The sequence below is a fragment of the Oncorhynchus masou genome, chromosome 29, assembly GCF_036934945.1.
Source record: "Oncorhynchus masou masou isolate Uvic2021 chromosome 29, UVic_Omas_1.1, whole genome shotgun sequence".
Classification (NCBI taxonomy): Eukaryota; Metazoa; Chordata; class Actinopteri; order Salmoniformes; family Salmonidae; genus Oncorhynchus; species Oncorhynchus masou.
In genome coordinates, this window is record NC_088240.1 from 85,413,750 (window position 1) to 85,433,749 (window position 20,000).

At 47.5% G+C, this 20,000-nt stretch overlaps 2 protein-coding genes across 2 annotated transcripts in view; both read left to right on the plus strand.

Moving 5' to 3' along the window:
- Positions 1-2,962: 2,962 nt before the first annotated feature.
- Positions 2,963-5,204, plus strand: LOC135519802 (neurobeachin-like protein 2). Its single transcript, XM_064945013.1, has 4 exons — positions 2,963-3,167; positions 3,427-3,560; positions 3,916-4,023; positions 5,147-5,204. The coding sequence occupies exons 1-4, from the start codon at positions 2,963-2,965 to the stop codon at positions 5,168-5,170; spliced, it is 471 nt and encodes a 156-aa protein (XP_064801085.1). The 3' UTR covers positions 5,171-5,204.
- Positions 5,205-6,237: 1,033 nt separating this feature from the next.
- LOC135519803 (neurobeachin-like protein 2) overlaps positions 6,238-20,000 on the plus strand; it is a 21,423-nt gene continuing 7,660 nt past the window's right edge. Inside the window, exons 1-9 of the mRNA XM_064945014.1 lie at positions 6,238-6,258; positions 8,679-8,809; positions 10,853-10,962; positions 11,110-11,227; positions 12,001-12,098; positions 14,057-14,170; positions 14,402-14,488; positions 18,551-18,660; positions 19,243-19,415. Coding sequence (XP_064801086.1) covers positions 8,734-8,809; positions 10,853-10,962; positions 11,110-11,227; positions 12,001-12,098; positions 14,057-14,170; positions 14,402-14,488; positions 18,551-18,660; positions 19,243-19,415 — 886 coding nt within the window. The 5' untranslated portion in view covers positions 6,238-6,258; positions 8,679-8,733. The remainder of the gene's footprint in view (positions 6,259-8,678; positions 8,810-10,852; positions 10,963-11,109; positions 11,228-12,000; positions 12,099-14,056; positions 14,171-14,401; positions 14,489-18,550; positions 18,661-19,242; positions 19,416-20,000) is intronic.

Sequence of the window (20,000 nt, forward strand, 5' to 3'; positions counted from 1 at the left end):
TGATCTACTTTTGACCAAGGCCCATAGGGCTAATGGCACCCTATTCCCTATATAGTGATCTACTTTTGGCCAAGGCCCATAGGGCTAATGGCACACTATTCCCTATATAGTGATCTACTTTTGGCCAAGGCCCATAGGGCTAATGGCACCCTATTCCCTATATAGTGATCTACTTTTGGCCAAGGCCCATAGGGCTAATGGCACACTATTCCCTATATAGTGATCTACTTTTGGCCAAGGCCCATAGGGCTAATGGCACCCTATTCCCTATATAGTGATATACATTTGGCCAAGGCCCATAGGGCTAATGGCACCCTATTCCCTATATAGTGATCTACTTTTGGCCAAGGCCCATAGGGCTAATGGTACCCTATTCCCTATATAGTGATCTACTTTTGGCCAAGGCCCATAGGGCTAATGGCACCCTATTCCCTATATAGTGATCTACTTTTGGCCACGGCCCATTGGGCTAATGGCACCCTATTCCCTATATAGTGATCTACTTTTGGCCACGGCCCATAGGGCTAATGGCACCCTATTCCCTATATAGTGATCTACTTTTGGCCAAGGCCCATAGGGCTAATGGCACCCTATTCCCTATATAGTGATCTACTTTTGGCCAAGGCCAATAGGGCTAATGGCACCCTATTCCCTATATAGTGATCTACTTTTGGCCAAGGCCCATAGGGCTAATGGCACCCTATTCCCTATATAGTGATATACTTTTGGCCAAGGCCCATAGGGCTAATGGCACCCTATTCCCTATATAGTGATCTACTTTTGGCCAAGGCCCATAGGGCTAATGGCACCCTATTCCCTATATAGTGATATACTTTTGGCCAAGGCCCATAGGGCTAATGGCACCCTATTCCCTATATAGTGATCTACTTTTGGCCAAGGCCCATAGGGCTAATGGCACCCTATTCCCTATATAGTGATCTACTTTTGGCCAAGGCCCATAGGGCTAATGGCACCCTATTCCCTATATAGTGATATACTTTTGGCCAAGGCCCATAGGGCTAATGGCACCCTATTCCCTATATAGTGATCTACTTTTGGCCACGGCCCATAGGGCTAATGGCACCCTATTCCCTATATAGTGATATACTTTTGGCCACGGCCCATAGGGCTAATGGCACCCTATTCCCTATATAGTGATCTACTTTTGGCCACGGCCCATAGGGCTAATGGCACCCTATTCCATAGTAAGGTGTATATATCTAGGCTCTGGTGACCTTCCCCATGTCCTAACATTAAAGGAGTAGTTCATTATTTTACAACATGACATTAGCTGGTTCCTCACCCTGAAAGTAGTCTATGGGCCAGGAGAAACTAGAATCTATGGTGCAGTTATCTTTAATCAACCCTTTTCAAACGTCAGCTAACTTTAGCCACCGCTAGCTACAAATCAATGGATGTGATGGGGGCATGTTTAGAAACAAATACTGTCCAAGTCACCTGACATCAACTCCATATTTGGTTTGATGTTACTTTAAGAGGATTTGGCCATGTAAAAAATAAACATGCTCACCCCTGCATCACTTCCATTGATTTTTAGCTAGCGGTTCCTAAAGTTAGCTTAGGTTTCTAATGACTGTTTCTCCTGGCTCATAGGCTACTTTCAAGGTGAGGAACCATCTAACATCATGTTGTAATATAGTGAACAGCTCCTTTGAACCATTTAGGGGTTAAAGTGCAAAACTGACCCTAGATCAACATATAATGGGAGCTTTGCCCTGCACCAGATGGACTCGACTACTAATGTCATCATATATTGTAAGCTTTGTTGTGGTGCTTTGTGCCTGACTGGAATCTACTGTGATTTGTACCTCAGAGTCCCACTAGAGGTGAAATGGAAGTTGTCCAGCGGAGACGTACTCTAAGATGCGTCTGAAACTAGTGCCTAACTACCAGTACGACACTCACCAGGAAGCCAGCGCCTTCAGAGACAATATGGGTAGGCCTTATGAGAGGACAAATATACATCGCATGTTAGGAGGACTTTATGTGCTTCGCCCAGTTATGACGTTGTAGCCATGTCTAACAGATTTCAGTGAATTGCTTTGGTTGAGCAGAAGCAAGTTTCCATTCTAAATCGGTAGGTGATCTGTTTTCGTGTGCAGGTTAGCTCCGGGCACAGCTGTGTTTTGAAAATGTGTTTTAAAAATCTGTGTTCAGGTAACATTAGATTAGAAGACCTTTATTTTCCTAAGATTGGGGAATTCGTTTGGCATTAAGCTTCAGGTACAACATCAGGTAATATAGGTCTGTGAGAGTGTGCTCAGGTAATATAGGTCTGTGAGAGTGTGCTCAGGTAATATAGGTCTGTGAGAGTGTGCTCAGGTAATATAGGTCTGTGAGAGTGTGCTCAGGTAATATAGGTCTGTGAGAGTGTGCTCAGGTAATATAGGTCTGTGAGAGTGTGCTCAGGTAATATAGGTCTGTGAGAGTGTGCTCAGGTAATATAGGTCTGTGAGAGTGTGCTCAGGTAATATAGGTCTGTGAGAGTGTGCTCAGGTAATATAGGTCTGTGAGAGTGTGCTCAGGTAATATAGGTCTGTGAGAGTGTGCTCAGGTAATATAGGTCTGTGAGAGTGTGCTCAGATAATATAGGTCTGTGAGAGTATGCTCAGGTAATATAGGTCTGTGAGAGTGTGCTCAGGTAATATAGGTCTGTGAGAGTGTGCTCAGGTTCAGTAGAATGCATTGTCTGTCTGCATCTCTCCACATCAGGAGCTGATAGTCCTCGCAGTTCAGAACCCCTCCCATTGGCTGTTGCCAAGGAGGCCAAAGTGAGTGACATGGAGGATGACCAGTTAGGAGAAGAGGACATTGTCTTTCTGGACAATAAGTGAGTGACTTGATCTCAAACCCCCTATCCACTCCCCATATCAACCTCAGCACCAGTGACCTGATTCAACTAGTAAAATAATCAGCAAGCCCTTGGTTAGTTGAATCAGAAATGCTAGTGGTGAAATATTCATCTGATACATGTCTAACGGTTCCTCAGGGTGGAGGGGAGGACGACAGTCAGAAAGAGAAGCTAGTTCTGTCGGAGGACTGTGAGCTCATCACCATCGTGGCGGTGGTTCCGGGTCGGCTGGAGGTCACCACACATCACCTGTACTTCTACGACGCCAGCAGCGAGAAGGAGGAGACGGAAGAGGGTGAGGACATAAAGACGTCTGGCTATGAACACTATGGGGCAGTTTCCCAGACACAGATTAAATCTAGTCTTGAGACCGTAAAGCTTTATCAATGGAGATTCTCCATTCAGCAGGCTTCTTAGTCCAGAACCAGGCTTCATCTGACCATCTGTCTTTGTGTCTGCATCATTCCCCAGTCACAGTGAAGAACAGTCACTGCTGACATCATGATACAATTGAATCTGAAAGAGTTGTTGTTGACAAACTTCTATCGATCCAGGAATCGGTTTTGATTTCAAGCGGCCCCTGTCTCAGCTGAGAGAGGTGCACCTGAGACGCTACAACCTGCGTCGCTCTGCTGTGGAGCTGTTCTTCATCGACCAGTCACACTACTTCATCAACTTCAAGAAGAAGGTGTGTCTCTAGTCTAACTGCTAGATTCAAGGGCCTGAGGCCTTAGTACAGTGAAGGCTAATGAGGGGAATATGGCTCCCAGTAATGGCTGGAATAGAGTCAATGTATTGGTATCAAACACAAGGAAACCAAGCCTTTGTTGTGGCTGATACCATGCCGTTTCCAGCCGAGCCACATCCTCCGATTTAACGTGAAACCAGCCACCACTGTCTGTGTACCACAGTGTTGATTCCAATACCTGTAATAAGATGTGGAATTGTATCATTATTTGACATGAATGATAATGTGAAGTGATATGAAAAGGACATATCAGTGTAAGAGACATGTATAACCTGACCCCGACCTCCCCCCCCAGGTGAGGAACATGGTGTACTCTAGGATCCTGGGGCTGCGGCCCCCCAACCTCTTCTATTTCGGCTCCCGCTCTCCTCAGGAGCTCCTCAAGGCTTCTGGACTCACACAGGTACAGCTCATAACTGTCTGCATCGCAAATAGGACTCTATTCCCTATGTAGGGCCCATAGGGCTCTGGTCAAAAGCAGTGCACTATGTAGGGAATAGTGTGCAGTTTGGGATGCAACCTGTGTGTTACAACAGATAACTATTGATTCAGTAACAACCTACTACCTCAGCCTACTACCTCAGCCTCAGCCTACTCAGCCTCAGCCTACTGCCTCAGCCTACTGCCTCAGCCTACTGCCTCAGACTACTGCCTCAGCCAACATGCCTCAGATTAGTCTCAGATGACTGCCTCAAACATGCCTCAGCCTAAACTCAGCCTACTACCTTTGTGTTTTGCCTCAGAGATCAGGGTATGCCTCAGACTAACTGCCTGGGTATGACTACTGTCCTCAGACTACTACCTCAGCCTACTACCTTTGCCTTTTGTCCTCAGCCTACTGTTTGTGTTTTGCCTCAGCCTACTGCCTCAGACTAACTGTTCAGTTTGTCACCTAGAGATGGGTACCTCAGCCTCAGCCTAACTGTTTGTGACTTTTGTCAATCAGACTACTACAGAGAGGAAGCCTAACTGTTTCAGTTTTGTCAATAGCCTACTACCTCAGCCTACTAACTCAGCCTTTTGTCAATCAGATACTACCTCAGCCTCAGACTACTGTTTGTTACTGCCTCAGAGATGGGCCTCAGCCTAACTGTTTGTTGTTCATAGAGATACTGCCTCAGCAACTGTTTGTTGTTAATAGAGATGATTGAGTAACTGTTTGTTGTTAATAGAGATGGGTATGCAGAGAGGAAGCTAACTGTTTGTGTTTGATAGAGATGGGTATGCAGAGAGGAAGCTAACTGTTTGTGTTGTTAATAGAGATGGGTATCAGAGAGGAAGCTAACTGTGTTTGTCAATAGAGATGGGTATGAGGAAGCTAACTGTTTGTGTTTTGTCAATAGAGATGGGTATGCAGAGAGGAAGCTAACTGTTTGTGTTTGTCAATAGAGATGGGTATGCAGAGAGGAAGCTAACTGTTTGTGTTGTTAATAGAGATGGGTATGCAGAGAGGAAGCTAACTGTTTTGTTTGTCAATAGAGATGGGTATGCAGAGAGGAAGCTAACTGTTTGTGTTTTGTCAATAGAGATGGGTATGCAGAGAGATTTAACTGTTTGAATATCTGATGCAACTGAACACCATCTCTGGATGGGTATGCAGAGAGGAAGCTAACCTGTCTCAGTACCCTGTGGTAAGTCCCTGTCCCGTAAACCAGGGATGGGATGGGAGAGGAGGAACTGTTTGTTGAATAGAAACAGAAGAATCAATGAACAGAATAATCAACAAACGAATGAATCATTGAATCTATGAATGAACAGAAGAATCAAAGAATGAATCATTGAATCTATGAATGAACAGAAGAATAAACAAACAAATGAATAATGAATGTTTGGAACAAATATGCAGAACAGCATTCATGCTGTAGTCCAGTCTAATCTAATGGTGTCCCTGTCAATAGGTTGGGTTGGGTCCAGTTCCCATGGGTGCTGAGTGAGCTAACTGTGTTTGTCCAGATCTGGACCTGGAGAACCCAGTTTGTGTTCAGAGATGTCCAAACCCATGTTTGGAGTTAGTCAGAGATGGGTATGCACGCACAGAACGTTTGTGGAGAGAGATGAGTATGCAGTGACTAATTGTTTGTGTTTGTCACAGAGAACTCCAGGCCTGTTTGTGTTTTGTCCCAAATGGCACCCAGTTTATCTGATGTACACCAGGTCACTATTTATAACCAGGGAATAGGTGGCTCTGGTCAAAAGTAGATCCACTATGTAGGGAAGATGATAAACAGAAGAATCAATGAACAGAATAATCAACAAACAGAATCTGAATTTAAACAGAATAATCAACAAACGAATATCATTGAATATATGAATGAACAGTTATCTGAATGCAGTCTGTTTTATAATGACCAGTAGAATAAACAAACAAATGAACATGAATCCACAAATACACTGTATTACTGCCTGTGTTTCATGTTGAATTCATTATTGTTCCTGTTAATGCAGGAACAATAATCATTGTGTCATCCAGATCTGGACCAGTGTCTTGTCTGATCAGGTATGAGAGCTTTGAGGACTCAACGGGCACCATAGATAAGTTCCACTATGGAACACACTACCCTAACGCTGCAGGAGTCATGGAGACATGATCCGCATGGACCCTTCACAGAGAACTCCACATCCAGCTGCAGAGTGGCAGGTACAGTTTCCCTTCACTAGGTCACTATTCATCCAGCTGTAGGAATAGGTACCCCTTCACTACCCTCCTCATCCAGCTGTAGGTACAGTACCCCTTCAGCACCCTCCTCATCCAGCTGTAGGTACAGTAACCCTTCACTACCCTCCTCATCCAGCTGTAGGACAGTACCCCTTCACTACCCTCCTCATCCAGCTGTACTGCCTGGTACAGTAACCCTTCACTACCCTCCTCATCCAGGAACAATAATCAGGTCATTGTGTACCCCTTCACTACCCTCCTCATCCAGCTGATAAGGTGGAACACACTACCCGCTGCAGGAGTCATGCACTACATGATCAGTAACCCTTCACTACACTCCTCATCCAGCTGTAGGTACAGTAACCCTTCACTACCCTCCTCATCCAGCTGTAGGTACAGTACCCCTTCACTACCCTCCTCATCCAGCTGTAGGTACAGTAACCCTTCACTACCCTCCTCATCCAGCTGTAGGTACAGTACCCCTTCACTACCCTCCTCATCCAGCTGTAGGTACAGTAACCCTTCACTACCCTCCTCATCCAGCTGTAGGTCACAGTCCTCATCCAGCTGTAGGTACAGTAACCCCTTCACTACCCTCCTCATCCAGCTGTAGGTACAGTAACCCTTCACTACCCTCCTCATCCAGCTGTAGGTACAGTAACCCTTCACTACCCTCCTCATCCAGCTGTAGGTACAGTAACCCTTCACTACCCTCCTCATCCAGCTGTAGGTACAGTACCCCTTCACTACCCTCCTCATCCAGCTGTAGGTACAGTACCCCTTCACTACCCTCCTCATCCAGCTGTAGGTACAGTAACCCTTCACTACCCTCCTCATCCAGCTGTAGGTACAGTAACCCTTCACTACCCTCCTCATCCAGCTGTAGGTACAGTAACCCTTCACTACCCTCCACATCCAGCTGTAGGTACAGTAACCCTTCACTACCCTCTCATCCAGCTGTAGGTACAGTACCCCTTCACTACCCTCCTCATCCAGCTGTAGGTACAGTAACCCTTCACTACCCTCCTCATCCAGCTGTAGGTACAGTAACCCTTCACTACCCTCCTCATCCAGCTGTAGGTACAGTAACCCTTCACTACCCTCCTCATCCAGCTGTAGGTACAGTAACCCTTCACTACCCTCCTCATCCAGCTGTAGGTACAGTCACTACCCTCCCCTTCACTCACCCTCCTCATCCAGCTGTAGGTACAGTGACCCTTCACTACCCTCCTCATCCAGCTGTAGGTACAGTAACCCTTCACTACCCTCCTCATCCAGCTGTAGGTACAGTACCCCTTCACTACCCTCCTCATCCAGCTGTAGGTACAGTACCCCTTCACTACCCTCCTCATCCAGCTGTAGGTACAGTACCCCTTCACTACCCTCCTCATCCAGCTGTAGGTACAGTAACCCTTCACTACCCTCCTCATCCAGCTGTAGGTACAGTAACCCTTCACTACCCTCCTCATCCAGCTGTAGGTACAGTACCCCTTCACTACCCTCCTCATCCAGCTGTAGGTACAGTAACCCTTCACTACCCTCCTCATCCAGCTGTAGGTACAGTAACCCTTCACTACCCTCCTCATCCAGCTGTAGGTACAGTACCCCTTCACTACCCTCCTCATCCAGCTGTAGGTACAGTACCCCTTCACTACCCTCCTCATCCAGCTGTAGGTACAGCAGGGGTACAGTAACCCTTCACTACCCTCCTCATCCAGCTTGGTACAGTCATGTTTGAAGACACAAGTGTACAGTATCACAGGGTGTATGGAGCTGTGGAAGTAACCCTTCACTACCCTCCTCATCCAGGAGGTACAGTACCCCTTCACTACCCTCCTCATCCAGCTGTGGTGTACCCCTTCACTACCCTCCTCATTGTGTACAGTAACCCTTCACTACCCTCCTCATCCATGGGTACAGTAACCCTTCACTACCCTCCTCATCCAGCTGTAGGTACTAACACTCATCCAGCTGTAGGTACAGTAACCCTTCACTACCCTCCTCATCCAGCTGTGCCCCTTACATTTGAACAGTGTGGTACACTCCTCATCCAGCTGTGTACAGTTACATTTGAACAGTGTCCTCATCCAGCTGTAGGTACAGCAGGGGTGTGTGTTACATTTGAAGAACAGTGTGGTTCTGGCCGTGTGTGTTACATTTGAACAGTGTGGTTCTGGCCGTGTGTGTTACATTTGAACAGTGTGGTTCCTGGCCGTGTGTGTTACATTTGAACAGTGTGGTTCCTGGCCGTGCCTGTTACATTTGAACAGTGTGGTTCATGGCCGTGCCTGTTACATTTGAACAGTGTGGTTCCTGGCCGTGCGTGTTACATTTGAACAGTGTGGTTCCTGGCCGTGTGTGTTACATTTGAACAGTGTGGTTCCTGGCCGTGTGTGTTGCAGGTTTGACTGTGCAGATCGTCAGTTCCACTCTGTAGCAGCCGCCTGGCAGGCTCGCATGGAGAGCCCCGCTGACGTCAAGGAGCTCATCCCGGAGTTCTTCTACTTTCCAGAGTTCCTGCAGAACATCAACGGTGAGTAGCACTAAGGCTGTGTTCCCTTCACATGAGGAAGACTAGGGCTGTGTTCCCTTCACATGAGGAAGACGAGGGCTGTGTTCCCTTCACATGAGGAAGACTAGGGCTGTGTTCCCTTCACATGAGGAAGACCAGGGCTGTGTTCCCTTCACATGAGGAAGACTAGGGCTGTGTTCCCTTCACATGAGGAAGACTAGGGCTGTGTTCCCTTCACATGAGGAAGACTAGGGCTGTGTTCCCTTCACATGAGGAAGACTAGGCTGGCTGTGTTCCCTTCACATGAGGAAGACTAGGGCTGTGTTCCCTTCACATGAGGAAGACTAGGGCTGTGTGTTCCCTTCACATGAGGAAGACTAGGGCTGTGTTCCCTTCACATGAGGAAGACTAGGGCTGTGTTCCCTTCACATGAGGAAGACCAGGGCTGTGTTCCCTTCACATGAGGAAGACCAGGGCTGTGTTCCCTTCACATGAGGAAGACTAGGGCTGTGTTCATGAGGAAGACCTTCACATGAGGAAGACTAGGGCTGTGTTCCCTTCACATGAGGAAGACTAGGGCTGTGTTCCCTTCACATGAGGAAGACTAGGGCTGTGTTCCCTTCACATGAGGAAGACTAGGGCTGTGTTCCCTTCACATGAGGAAGACTAGGGCTGTGTTCCCTTCACATGAGGAAGACTAGGGCTGTGTTCCCTTCACATGAGGAAGACTAGGGCTGTGTTCCCTTCACATGAGGAAGACTAGGGATGTGTTCCCTTCACATGAGGAAGACTAGGGCTGTGTTCCCTTCACATGAGGAAGACTAGGGCCGTGTTCCCTTCACATGAGGAAGACTAGGGCTGTGTTCCCTTCACATGAGGAAGACCAAGGCTGTGTTCCCTTCACACGAGGAAGACTAGGGCTGTGTTCCCTTCACATGAGGAAGACTAGGGCTGTGTTCCCTTCACATGAGGAAGACTAGGGCTGTGTTCCCTTCACACGAGGAAGACCAAGGCTGTGTTCCCTTCACATGAGGAAGACTAGGGCTGTGTTCCCTTCACATGAGGAAGACTAGGGCTGTGTTCCCTTCACATGAGGAAAGGGACATGAGGAAGGGCTGTGTTCCCTTCACATGAGGAAGACTAGGGCTGTGTTCCCTTCACATGAGGAAGACCAGGGCTGTGTTCCCTTCACATGAGGAAGACTCACATGAGGAAGACTAAGGCTGTGTTCCCTTCACATGAGGAAGACTAGGCTGTGTTCCCTTCACATGAGGAAGACTAGGGCTGTGTTCCCTTCACATGAGGAAGACGAGGGCTGTGTTCCCTTCACACGAGGAAGACCAAGGCTGTGTTCCCTTCACATGAGGAAGACGAGGGCTGTGTTCCCTTCACATGAGGAAGACGAGGGCTGTGTTCCCTTCACATGAGGAAGACGAGGGCTGTGTTCCCTTCACATGAGGAAGACGAGGGCTGTGTTCCCTTCACATGAGGAAGACGAGGGCTGTGTTCCCTTCACATGAGGAAGACGAGGGCTGTGTTCCCTTCACATGAGGAAGACGAGGGCTGTGTTCCCTTCACACGAGGAAGACTAAGGGTTTTGTTCCATTCACACGAGGAAGACGAGGGCCGTGTTCCCTTCACATGAGGAAGACTAGGGCTGTGTTCCCTTCACATGAGGAAGACTAAGGCTGTGTTCCCTTCACATGAGGAAGAACTCATTCTGACGAGGGCTGTGAGTGTCACATGAGGAAAAGGGCTGTGCACTCACATGAGGAAGAACTGTTCCCTTCAAACTAAGAGTTGTCAAAGTGTACTCTGGGAACTGTCAAACCAGAGTTCTCTATAATCTGAGTAGATTTCCAGAGTGTATTTATGAAAGCATACTAAGTGGAATGCAACGATGTTATGTTAATTCCTATTCACAAGTCATTCTTTACACAGTATATCAACACAACAGAAATATGGCGTAGTGTTTCATAGCGCCTCATAACCTACCAAATGTTGGACACTCTGTTTACGTAGCTGAGGAAGGCTTGACTGTCTCTGTGTGTGTGTTTACTGCAGGGTTTGACCTGGGCAGTCTGCAGATGACCCAGAACGATGTGACTGATGTTCTGTTACCACAATGGGCCTTGTCTAGAGAAGACTTCATCAGGAAACACAGGAAAGCTCTGGTGAGGCCTTCCACCTGGAAAAATTATCTATGGGAAACGCTGGTGCAACCCCCACAGCCATGCTACACTCTCTGATTGGACACATTTTAATCAAGTAATCAAATATATTTCCTCTTACAAATGCATTTGTCCCCCAATATGGTGCAGGAATGTGAGCATGTTTCCTCTCACCTCCATGAGTGGATTGACCTGATCTTTGGCTGCAAGCAGAGAGGGGAGGAGGCGGTGGAGGCTCTCAATGTCTTCTACTACTGCACCTATGAAGGTATGGAGAGAGAAGGGCTGAGTCCCGAATGACACCCTATTCTCTATATAGGTCACTACTTTGGACCAAAGCCCTATGGCTCCTAGTCTAAAGTAGTGCACTATATACGGAAAAGGGTACAATTAGAGACTCTCAACTTCGCCCAATGTGATATGAGGAGTAGGAATGGGTGAGAGAGCTCTTCCCTCTATCCTCACTCAGACACCCCAATGTATACTAGGTACATTTCCTTATCAATAGAGTTCTGTTCTATTCTGGTCTGTTCTATTCTGTTGTATCCTGTTCTGGTCTGTCCTATTCTGGTCTGTCCTATTCTGGTCTGTCCTATTCTGGTCTGTTCTATTCTGTTGTATCCTATTCTGGTCTGTTCTATTCTGTTGTATCCTATTCTGGTCTGTCCTATTCTGGTCTGTCCTATTCTGGTCTGTCCTATTCTGGTCTGTCCTATTCTGGTGTATCCTATTCTGGTCTGTCCTATTCTGGTCTGTTCTATTCTGGTCTGTTCTATTCTGTTGTGTCCTATTCTGGTCTGTCCTATTCTGGTCTGTTCTGTCCTATTCTGGTCTGTTCTATTGTTCTTTTCTGGTCTGTTCTATTGTTCTTTTCTGGTCTGTTCTGTCCTATTCTGGTCTGTTCTGTCCTATTCTGGTCTGTTCTATTGTTCTTTTCTGGTCTGTTCTGTCCTATTCTGGTCTGTTCTGTCCTATTCTGGTCTGTTCTGTCCTATTCTGGTCTGTTATATTCTGTTGTTCTATTTACTATATTCTGTGTAGGTGCGGTGGATCTGGACGCCATAGCCAATGAGACGGAGCGCAAGGCCCTGGAGGGCATCATCAGTAACTTTGGACAGACGCCCTGTCAACTACTCAAGGTGTGTGTGTGTGTGTGTGTGTGTCTCTCTTTCTCAAGGTCTGACCCCTGTCACATTACATTTACAGTCCTGCTTGATTTGTTAAACACTCCCTCAATGTAGAGTCTCACTCCATAAACCAGAGGGAATGGTTGTATTGAGTCTGGAGAGTAGAGTGTGTGTGTGTTTGACTGAAGGACACTGTTTATCAGTGTCTGGATGTCTGTAGCTAGCTGTCTGGGTGTCTCCCTGCCTGGGTGTCTGTCTGTAGCTCTGTCTGTCTGGGTGTCTGTCTGTAGCTAGCTGTCTGGGTGTCTGGCTATAGCTCCCTGTCTGGGTGTCTGTCTGTAGCTCCCTGTCTCTGGGGTGTCTGTCTGTAGCTCCTGTCTCGGTGTCTGTCTGTAGCTCCCTGTCTGGGTGTCTGTCTGTAGCTCCCTGTCTGGGTATCTGTCTGTAGCTCCCTGTCTGGGTGTCTGTCTGTTGCTCCCTGTCTCGGTGTCTGTCTGTAGCTCCTGTCTCGGTGTCTGTCTGTAGCTCCCTGTCTGGGTGTCTGTAGCTCCTTGTCTGTAGCTCCCTGTCTCGGTGTCTGTCTGTAGCTGGGTGTCTGTCCTGTCTCGGTGTCTGTCTGTAGCTCCCTGTCTCTGGTGTCTGTCTGTAGCTCCCTGCCTGGGTGTCTGTCTGTAGCTCCCTGCCTGGGTGTCTGTCTGTAGCTCCCTGCTCCCTGCCTGCCTGTGTCTGTCTGTAGCTCCCTGCCTGGGTGTCTGTCTGTAGCTCCCTGCCTGGGTGTCTGTCTGTAGCTCCCTGCCTGTGTGTCTGTCTGTAGCTCCCTGTCTCGGTGTCTGTCTGTAGCTCCCTGTCTGGGTGTCTGTCTGTAGCTCCCTGTCTGGGTATCTGTCTGTAGCTCCCTGTCTGGGTGTCTGTCTGTTGCTCCCTGTCTCGGTGTCTGTCTGTTGCTCCCTGTCTGTCTGGTGTCTGTCTGTAGCTCCCTGTCTCTGGGTGTCTGACTGTAGCTCCCTGTCTCGGTGTCTGTCTGTAGCTCCCTGTCTCGGTGTCTGTCTGTAGCTCCCTGTCTCGGTGTCTGTCTAGCTGTCTGGGTGTCTGTTCACGTAGCTCCCTGTCTCGGTGTCTGTCTGTAGCTCCCTGCCTGGGTGTCTGTCTGTAGCTCCCTGCCTGGGTGTCTGTCTGTAGCTCCCTGCCTGCTGTGGGTGTCTGTCTGTAGCTCCCTGCCTGGGTGTCTGTCTGTAGCTAGCTGTCTGGGTGTCTGTCTGTCTATAGCTGTCTGGGTGCTGTCTGGGTGTCTGTAGCTCCCTGTCTGTGTGTCTGTCTGTAGCTAGCTGCTGTCTGTAGCTAGCTGTCTGGGTGTCTGTAGCTAGCTGTATGGGTGTCTGTCGCTCCCTGTCTGGGTGTCTGTTTGTAGCTAGCTGTCTGTAGCTCCCTGTCTGGGTGTCTGTCTGTAGCTAGCTGTCTGTAGCTAGCTGTCTGGGTGTCTGTCTGTAGCTGCCTGTCTGGTGTCTGTAGCTCCCTGTCTGGGTGTCTGTCTGTAGCTCCCTGTCTGGGTGTCTGTCTGTAGCTAGCTGTCTGGGTGTCTGTCTGCAGCTGTCTGGGTGTCTGTCTGCAGCTGTCTGGGTGTCTATCTGTAGCTAGCTGTCTGGGTGTCTGTCTGCAGCTAGCTGTCTGGGTGTCTGTCTGCAGCTGGGTGTCTGTCTGCAGCTGGGTGTCTGGGTGTCTGTCTGTAGCTAGCTGTCTGTAGCTAGCTGTCTGGGTGTCTGTTTGCAGCGAGCTGTCTGGGTGTCTGTCTGTAGCTGGGTGTCTGTAGCTAGCTGTCTGGGTGTCTGTCTGTAGCTAGCTGTCTGTAGCTAGCTGTCTGTAGCTAGCTGTCTGGGTGTCTGTCTATAGCTAGTATCTCAGTGCGACATTGACTGACTCAGTGTGCTCCTTTCTTTCTTCCTTCCTTTCTTTCATTCTTTCTTTCTTGTTAGGAGCCACACCCTCCTCGTATGTCATCAGAGAATGCATCTAGGAGGCAGGCCCGCATGGACACTCTACCCCCCAACCTGTTTGAACAGCTCGACAAACTACGCCCTTTTAAGGAGGTAAAGAGAGGAATCATTCTCCCATATTTCATTAGAATTATAAAGATCATATATTTTCTCTAGTAGTCTACCACTTCAGTATTCAAATGTTGATTGTGTGTGTGTGTGTGTGTGTGTGTGTGTGTGTGTGTGTGTGTGTGTGTGTGTGTGTGTGTGTGTGTGTGTGTGTGTGTGTGTGTGTGTGTGTGTGTGTGTGTGCGTGCGTGCGTGTGTGCGTGTGTGTGTTCCTAGGTGGTGTGTGATGGGCGACCTCTGGTCCAGGCGGTGGTTCCCAGGAACCAGAACCGCTCCTTTATCATCCAGGGCTCTGACGTACTGGTGAGACACACACACACACACACACACAGGCAGCAGGTAGCCTAGCGGTCGGAGTGTTGGTCGACCAGCCTTCTTATTTTCAGTAGTTAATCAATATTAAATCAAGATGATTGTTTGAAGAAATGACCAAACGTCTCTCAGTAGTGACTTTCCAGGACAGCCTCCGTTGATAATGGCTGCTGCTGGCCGTGACCTCCCTCTCCCAGGGTGTCTCAGGGGGACTGGGGATCTGCAGAAAACACTTTTCCAATTCACACATGGTATTAATACACACTTGTTAATGTGTGAAATAGGACAAATACTGTATACGCACCAAGTTATTACACACACACACACACACACTAGAGAAGGGACACCTCACTGACACCAGCCTCTCGCATGCTCAACACAGCTACATGAAACAACACATTCACACACAACACAGCTACATGAAACAACACATTCACACACAACACAGCTACATGAAACAACACATCCACACACAACACAGCTACATGAAACAACACATTCACACACAACACAGCTACATGAAACAACACATTCACACACAACACAGCTACATGAAACAACACATTCACACACAGCTACATGAAACAACACATTCACACACAACACAGCTACATGAAACAGCACATTCACACACAGCTACATGAAACAACACATTCACACACAACACAGCTACATGAAACAACACATTCACACACAACACAGCTACATGAAACAGCACATTCACACACAACACAGCTACATGAAACAGCACATTCACACACAACACAGCTACATGAAACAGCACATTCACACACAACACAGCTACATGAAACAACACATTCACACACAACACAGCTACATGAAACAACACATTCACACACAACACAGCTACATGAAACAACACATTCACACACAACACAGCTACATGAAACAACACATTCACACACAGCTACATGAAACAACACATTCACACACAACACAGCTACATGAAACAGCACATTCACACACAGCTACATGAAACAACACATTCACACACAACACAGCTACATGAAACAACACATTCACACACAACACAGCTACATGAAACAGCACATTCACACACAACACAGCTACATGAAACAGCACATTCACACACAACACAGCTACATGAAACAACACATTCACACACAACACAGCTACATGAAACAACACATTCACACACAACACAGCACATGAAACAACACATTCACACACAACACAGCTACATGAAACAAAACAACACATTGAAACAGCACATTCAACACAGCTACATGAAACAACACATTCACACACAACACAGCTACATGAAACAACACATTCACAACACAGCTACATGAAACAGCACATTCACACACAGCTACATGAAACAACACATTCACACACAACACAGCTACATGAAACAACACATTCACACACAACACAGCTACATGAAACAACACATTCACACACAACACAGCTACATGAAACAACACATTCACACACAACACAGCTACATGAAACAACACATCCACACACACACAGCTACATGAAACAACACATTCACACACAACACAGCTACATGAAACAACACATTCACACACAACACAGCTACATGAAACAACACATTCACACACAACACAGCTACATGAAACAACACATTCACACTCAACACAGCACATTGACAACAACACATTGAAACAACACATTCACACAGCTACATGAAACAACACATTCACACACAACACAGCTACATGAAACAACACATTCACACACAACACAGCTACATGAAACAACACATTCACACACAACACAGCTACATGAAACATGAAACAACACATACATGAAACAACACATTCACACAACACAGCTACATGAAACAACACATTCACACACAACACAGCTACATGAAACAGCACATTCACAACACAGCTACATGAAACAACACATTCACACACAACACAGCTACATGAAACAGCACATTCACACACAACACATGAAACAACACATTCACACACAACACAGCTACATGAAACAACACATTCACACACAACACAGTTACATGAAACAACACATTCACACACAACACAGCTACATGAAACAACACATTCACACACAACACAGCTACATGAAACAGCACATTCACACACAGCTACATGAAACAACACATTCACACACAACACAGCTACATGAAACAACACATTCACACACAACACAGCTACATGAAACAGCACATTCACACACAGCTACATGAAACAACACATTCACACACAACACAGCTACATGAAACAACACATTCACACACAACACAGCTACATGAAACAACACATTCACACACAACACAGCTACATGAAACAACACATTCACACACAACACAGCTACATGAAACAGCACATTCACACACAACACAGCTACATGAAACAGCACATTCACACACAACACAGCTACATGAAACAACACATTCACACACAACACAGCTACATGAAACAGCACATTCACACACAACACAGCTACATGAAACAACACATTCACACACAACACAGCTACATGAAACAGCACATTCACACACAACACAGCTACATGAAACAACACATTCACACACAACACAGCTACATGAAACAACACATTCACACACAACACAGCTACATGAAACAACACATTCACACACAACACAGCTACATGAAACAACACATTCACACACAACACAGCTACATGAAACAGCACATTCACACACAGCTACATGAAACAGCACATTCACACACAACACAGCTACATGAAACAACACATCCACACACAACACAGCTACATGAAACAGCACATTCACACACAGCTACATGAAACAACACATTCACACACAACACAGCTACATGAAACAGCACATTCACACACAACACAGCTACATGAAACAGCACATTCACACACAGCTACATGAAACAACACATTCACACACAACACAGCTACATGAAACAACACATTCACACACAGCTACATGAAACAACACATTCACACACAACACAGTTACATGAAACAACACATTCACACACAACACAGCTACATGAAACAACACATCCACACACAACACAGCTACATGAAACAACACATCCACACACAACACAGCTACATGAAACAACACATTCACACACAGCTACATGAAACAACACATCCACACACAGCACAGCGAAAAGAAACAACACATTCACACACAACACAGATACAGAGGTGTTGGACCTTTCTGCTTGGTTGAAGAGATACAGAGGTGTTGGACCTTTCTGCTTGGTTGAAGAGATACAGAGGTGTTGGACCTTTCTGCTTGGTTGAAGAGATACAGAGGTGTTGGACCTTTCTGCTTGGTTGAAGAGATACAGAGGTGTTGGACCTTTCTGCTTGGTTGAAGAGATACAGAGGCGCTGCACAAGTCCGGTAACTTCCTCAGGTCAACCAGAAATCCCAGTTGGCAGAGTCCTGGAATGAGGAGGAGTCCTGGAATGAGGAGGAGTCCTGGAATGAGGAGGAGTCCTGGAATGAGGAGGAGTCCTGGAATGAGGAGGAGTCCTGGAATGAGGAGGAGTCCTGGAATGAGGAGGAGTCCTGGAATGAGGAGGAGTCCTGGAATGAGGAGGAGTCCTGGAATGAGGAGGAGTCCGGGAATGAGGAGGAGTCCTGGAATGAGGAGGAGTCCTGGAATGAGGAGGAGTCCTGGAATGAGGAGGAGTCCTGGAATGAGGAGGGGTCTGGGAATGAGGAGGAGTCCGGGAATGAGGAGGAGTCCGGGAATGAGGAGGAGTCCTGGAATGAGGAGGAGTCCTGGAATGAGGAGGAGTCCTGGAATGAGGAGGAGTCCTGGAATGAGGAGGAGTCCTGGAATGAGGAGGAGTCCGGGAATGAGGAGGAGTCCTGGAATGAGGAGGAGTCCTGGAATGAGGAGGGGTCTGGGAATGAGGAGGAGTCTGGGAATGCTCTTACCAGGACTTCTGGGAAACCCAGGAATTTTGGGGGGAAAGTTACCAGAATTGTTTAACCCCAGTGCAGTATGGGGCTTCTTTTGACTGTCTCCCTCCCTGCTCTCTTCCTTCCCTGTAGGTGACAGTGAGTTCTGACGGCCTGATTGGGACCCACAGCTGGCTGCCTTACGATAAGAACATCGCCAACTACTTCACCTTCACCAAGGACCCCACCGTGGCCAATCCCAAGTAAGTTAGTGGCCCTACAGAATGCCAGCCAAGAAATGACAACAAAAAGTAAATCCCACTCTAAACACTGAGAGAAGGATAAGGAGGAGCCCACCACACACTGTGTTTCTGCATCCCAAATGGCACCCTATTCCCTATATAGTGCCCTACAGGACCCTATGGGCTCTGGTCAAAAGGAGTGGGCTAGTTCCATTTGGGACACTGTGTAGTGTGTAGCCATCCCATCTGGTCCCCAGCTCAGCCGTGTGCTTTTATTCATGTGACTTCAAAGCACAAGTTGAAATGGATGGAGAAGTCTGTGTTTTATGAGGTTGGAGCGTTACAACTGCTCTGGCCCTAGAAACATGTGTCTTATTGAGATTAGTCTGAATAGGAAACCCTTGAGTTCCTTTTCATCGATAAACAACATCTTTCTGCTAGAAAATGTGAAAGGACAAATCACCATTTGTTTATATCAACATGACACAACTATAGAAACATTTTGGTTTCAACAACCTCTTTTCCTTCAGTTAAAGGCCCATTATTGTAAATCATTAGGTTTACTCAACCTCCTCTCTTGGCTCTCTCTCCTCCCTCCTGCAGAACCCAGCGGTTCCTCAGTGGTCTCTTCGCCCCAGGGGTAGATCTCAGTACCAAGGTGTTGGTGGTGTCCAACGATGGCCGTCTGCTGTTCAGTGGAGGACACTGGGACTGCAGCCTCCGAGTCACCCAGCTGGGAAAGGGCAAACTGGTGGGCAGGATCTGCCGACACATCGGTGAGCTACAAGATAATGATGGGAGGACGGTGAGGGAGGGAGGACGGTGGGAGGGAGGGGAGGGAGGGGGGGACGGGAGGGAGGGAGGACGGGTAGGGAGGGAGGACGGTGAGGGAGGGAGGACGGGAGGGGGGAGGGAGGGAGGACGGGTAGGGAGGGAGGGGGAGGGAGGGAGGGAGGACGGGTAGGGAGGGAGGACGGGTAGGGAGGGAGGACGGGTAGGGAGGGAGGACGGTGGGGGAGGGAGGGAGGACGGGGAGGGAGGGAGGGAGGGAAAGAGGACAGAGAGGGATGGGGGACGGATGGAGGGGAGACCATGTTTCAATTTTGTCATAGTTAAGAGTTTTAGGATCAGTTTTGCCTTTTAGATCAAAATCAGTGAGGTTACTTGGACAGGGGGGGATCTGATTCTAGATCAGTAACAGGGGGGGATCTGATTCTAGATCAGTAAGGTTACTTGGACAGGGGGATCTGATTCTAGATCAGTAAGGTTACTTGGACAGGGGGAATCTGATTCTAGATCAGTAAGGTTACTTGGTCAGGGGGGATCTGATTCTAGATCAGTAAGGTTACTTGGACAGGGGG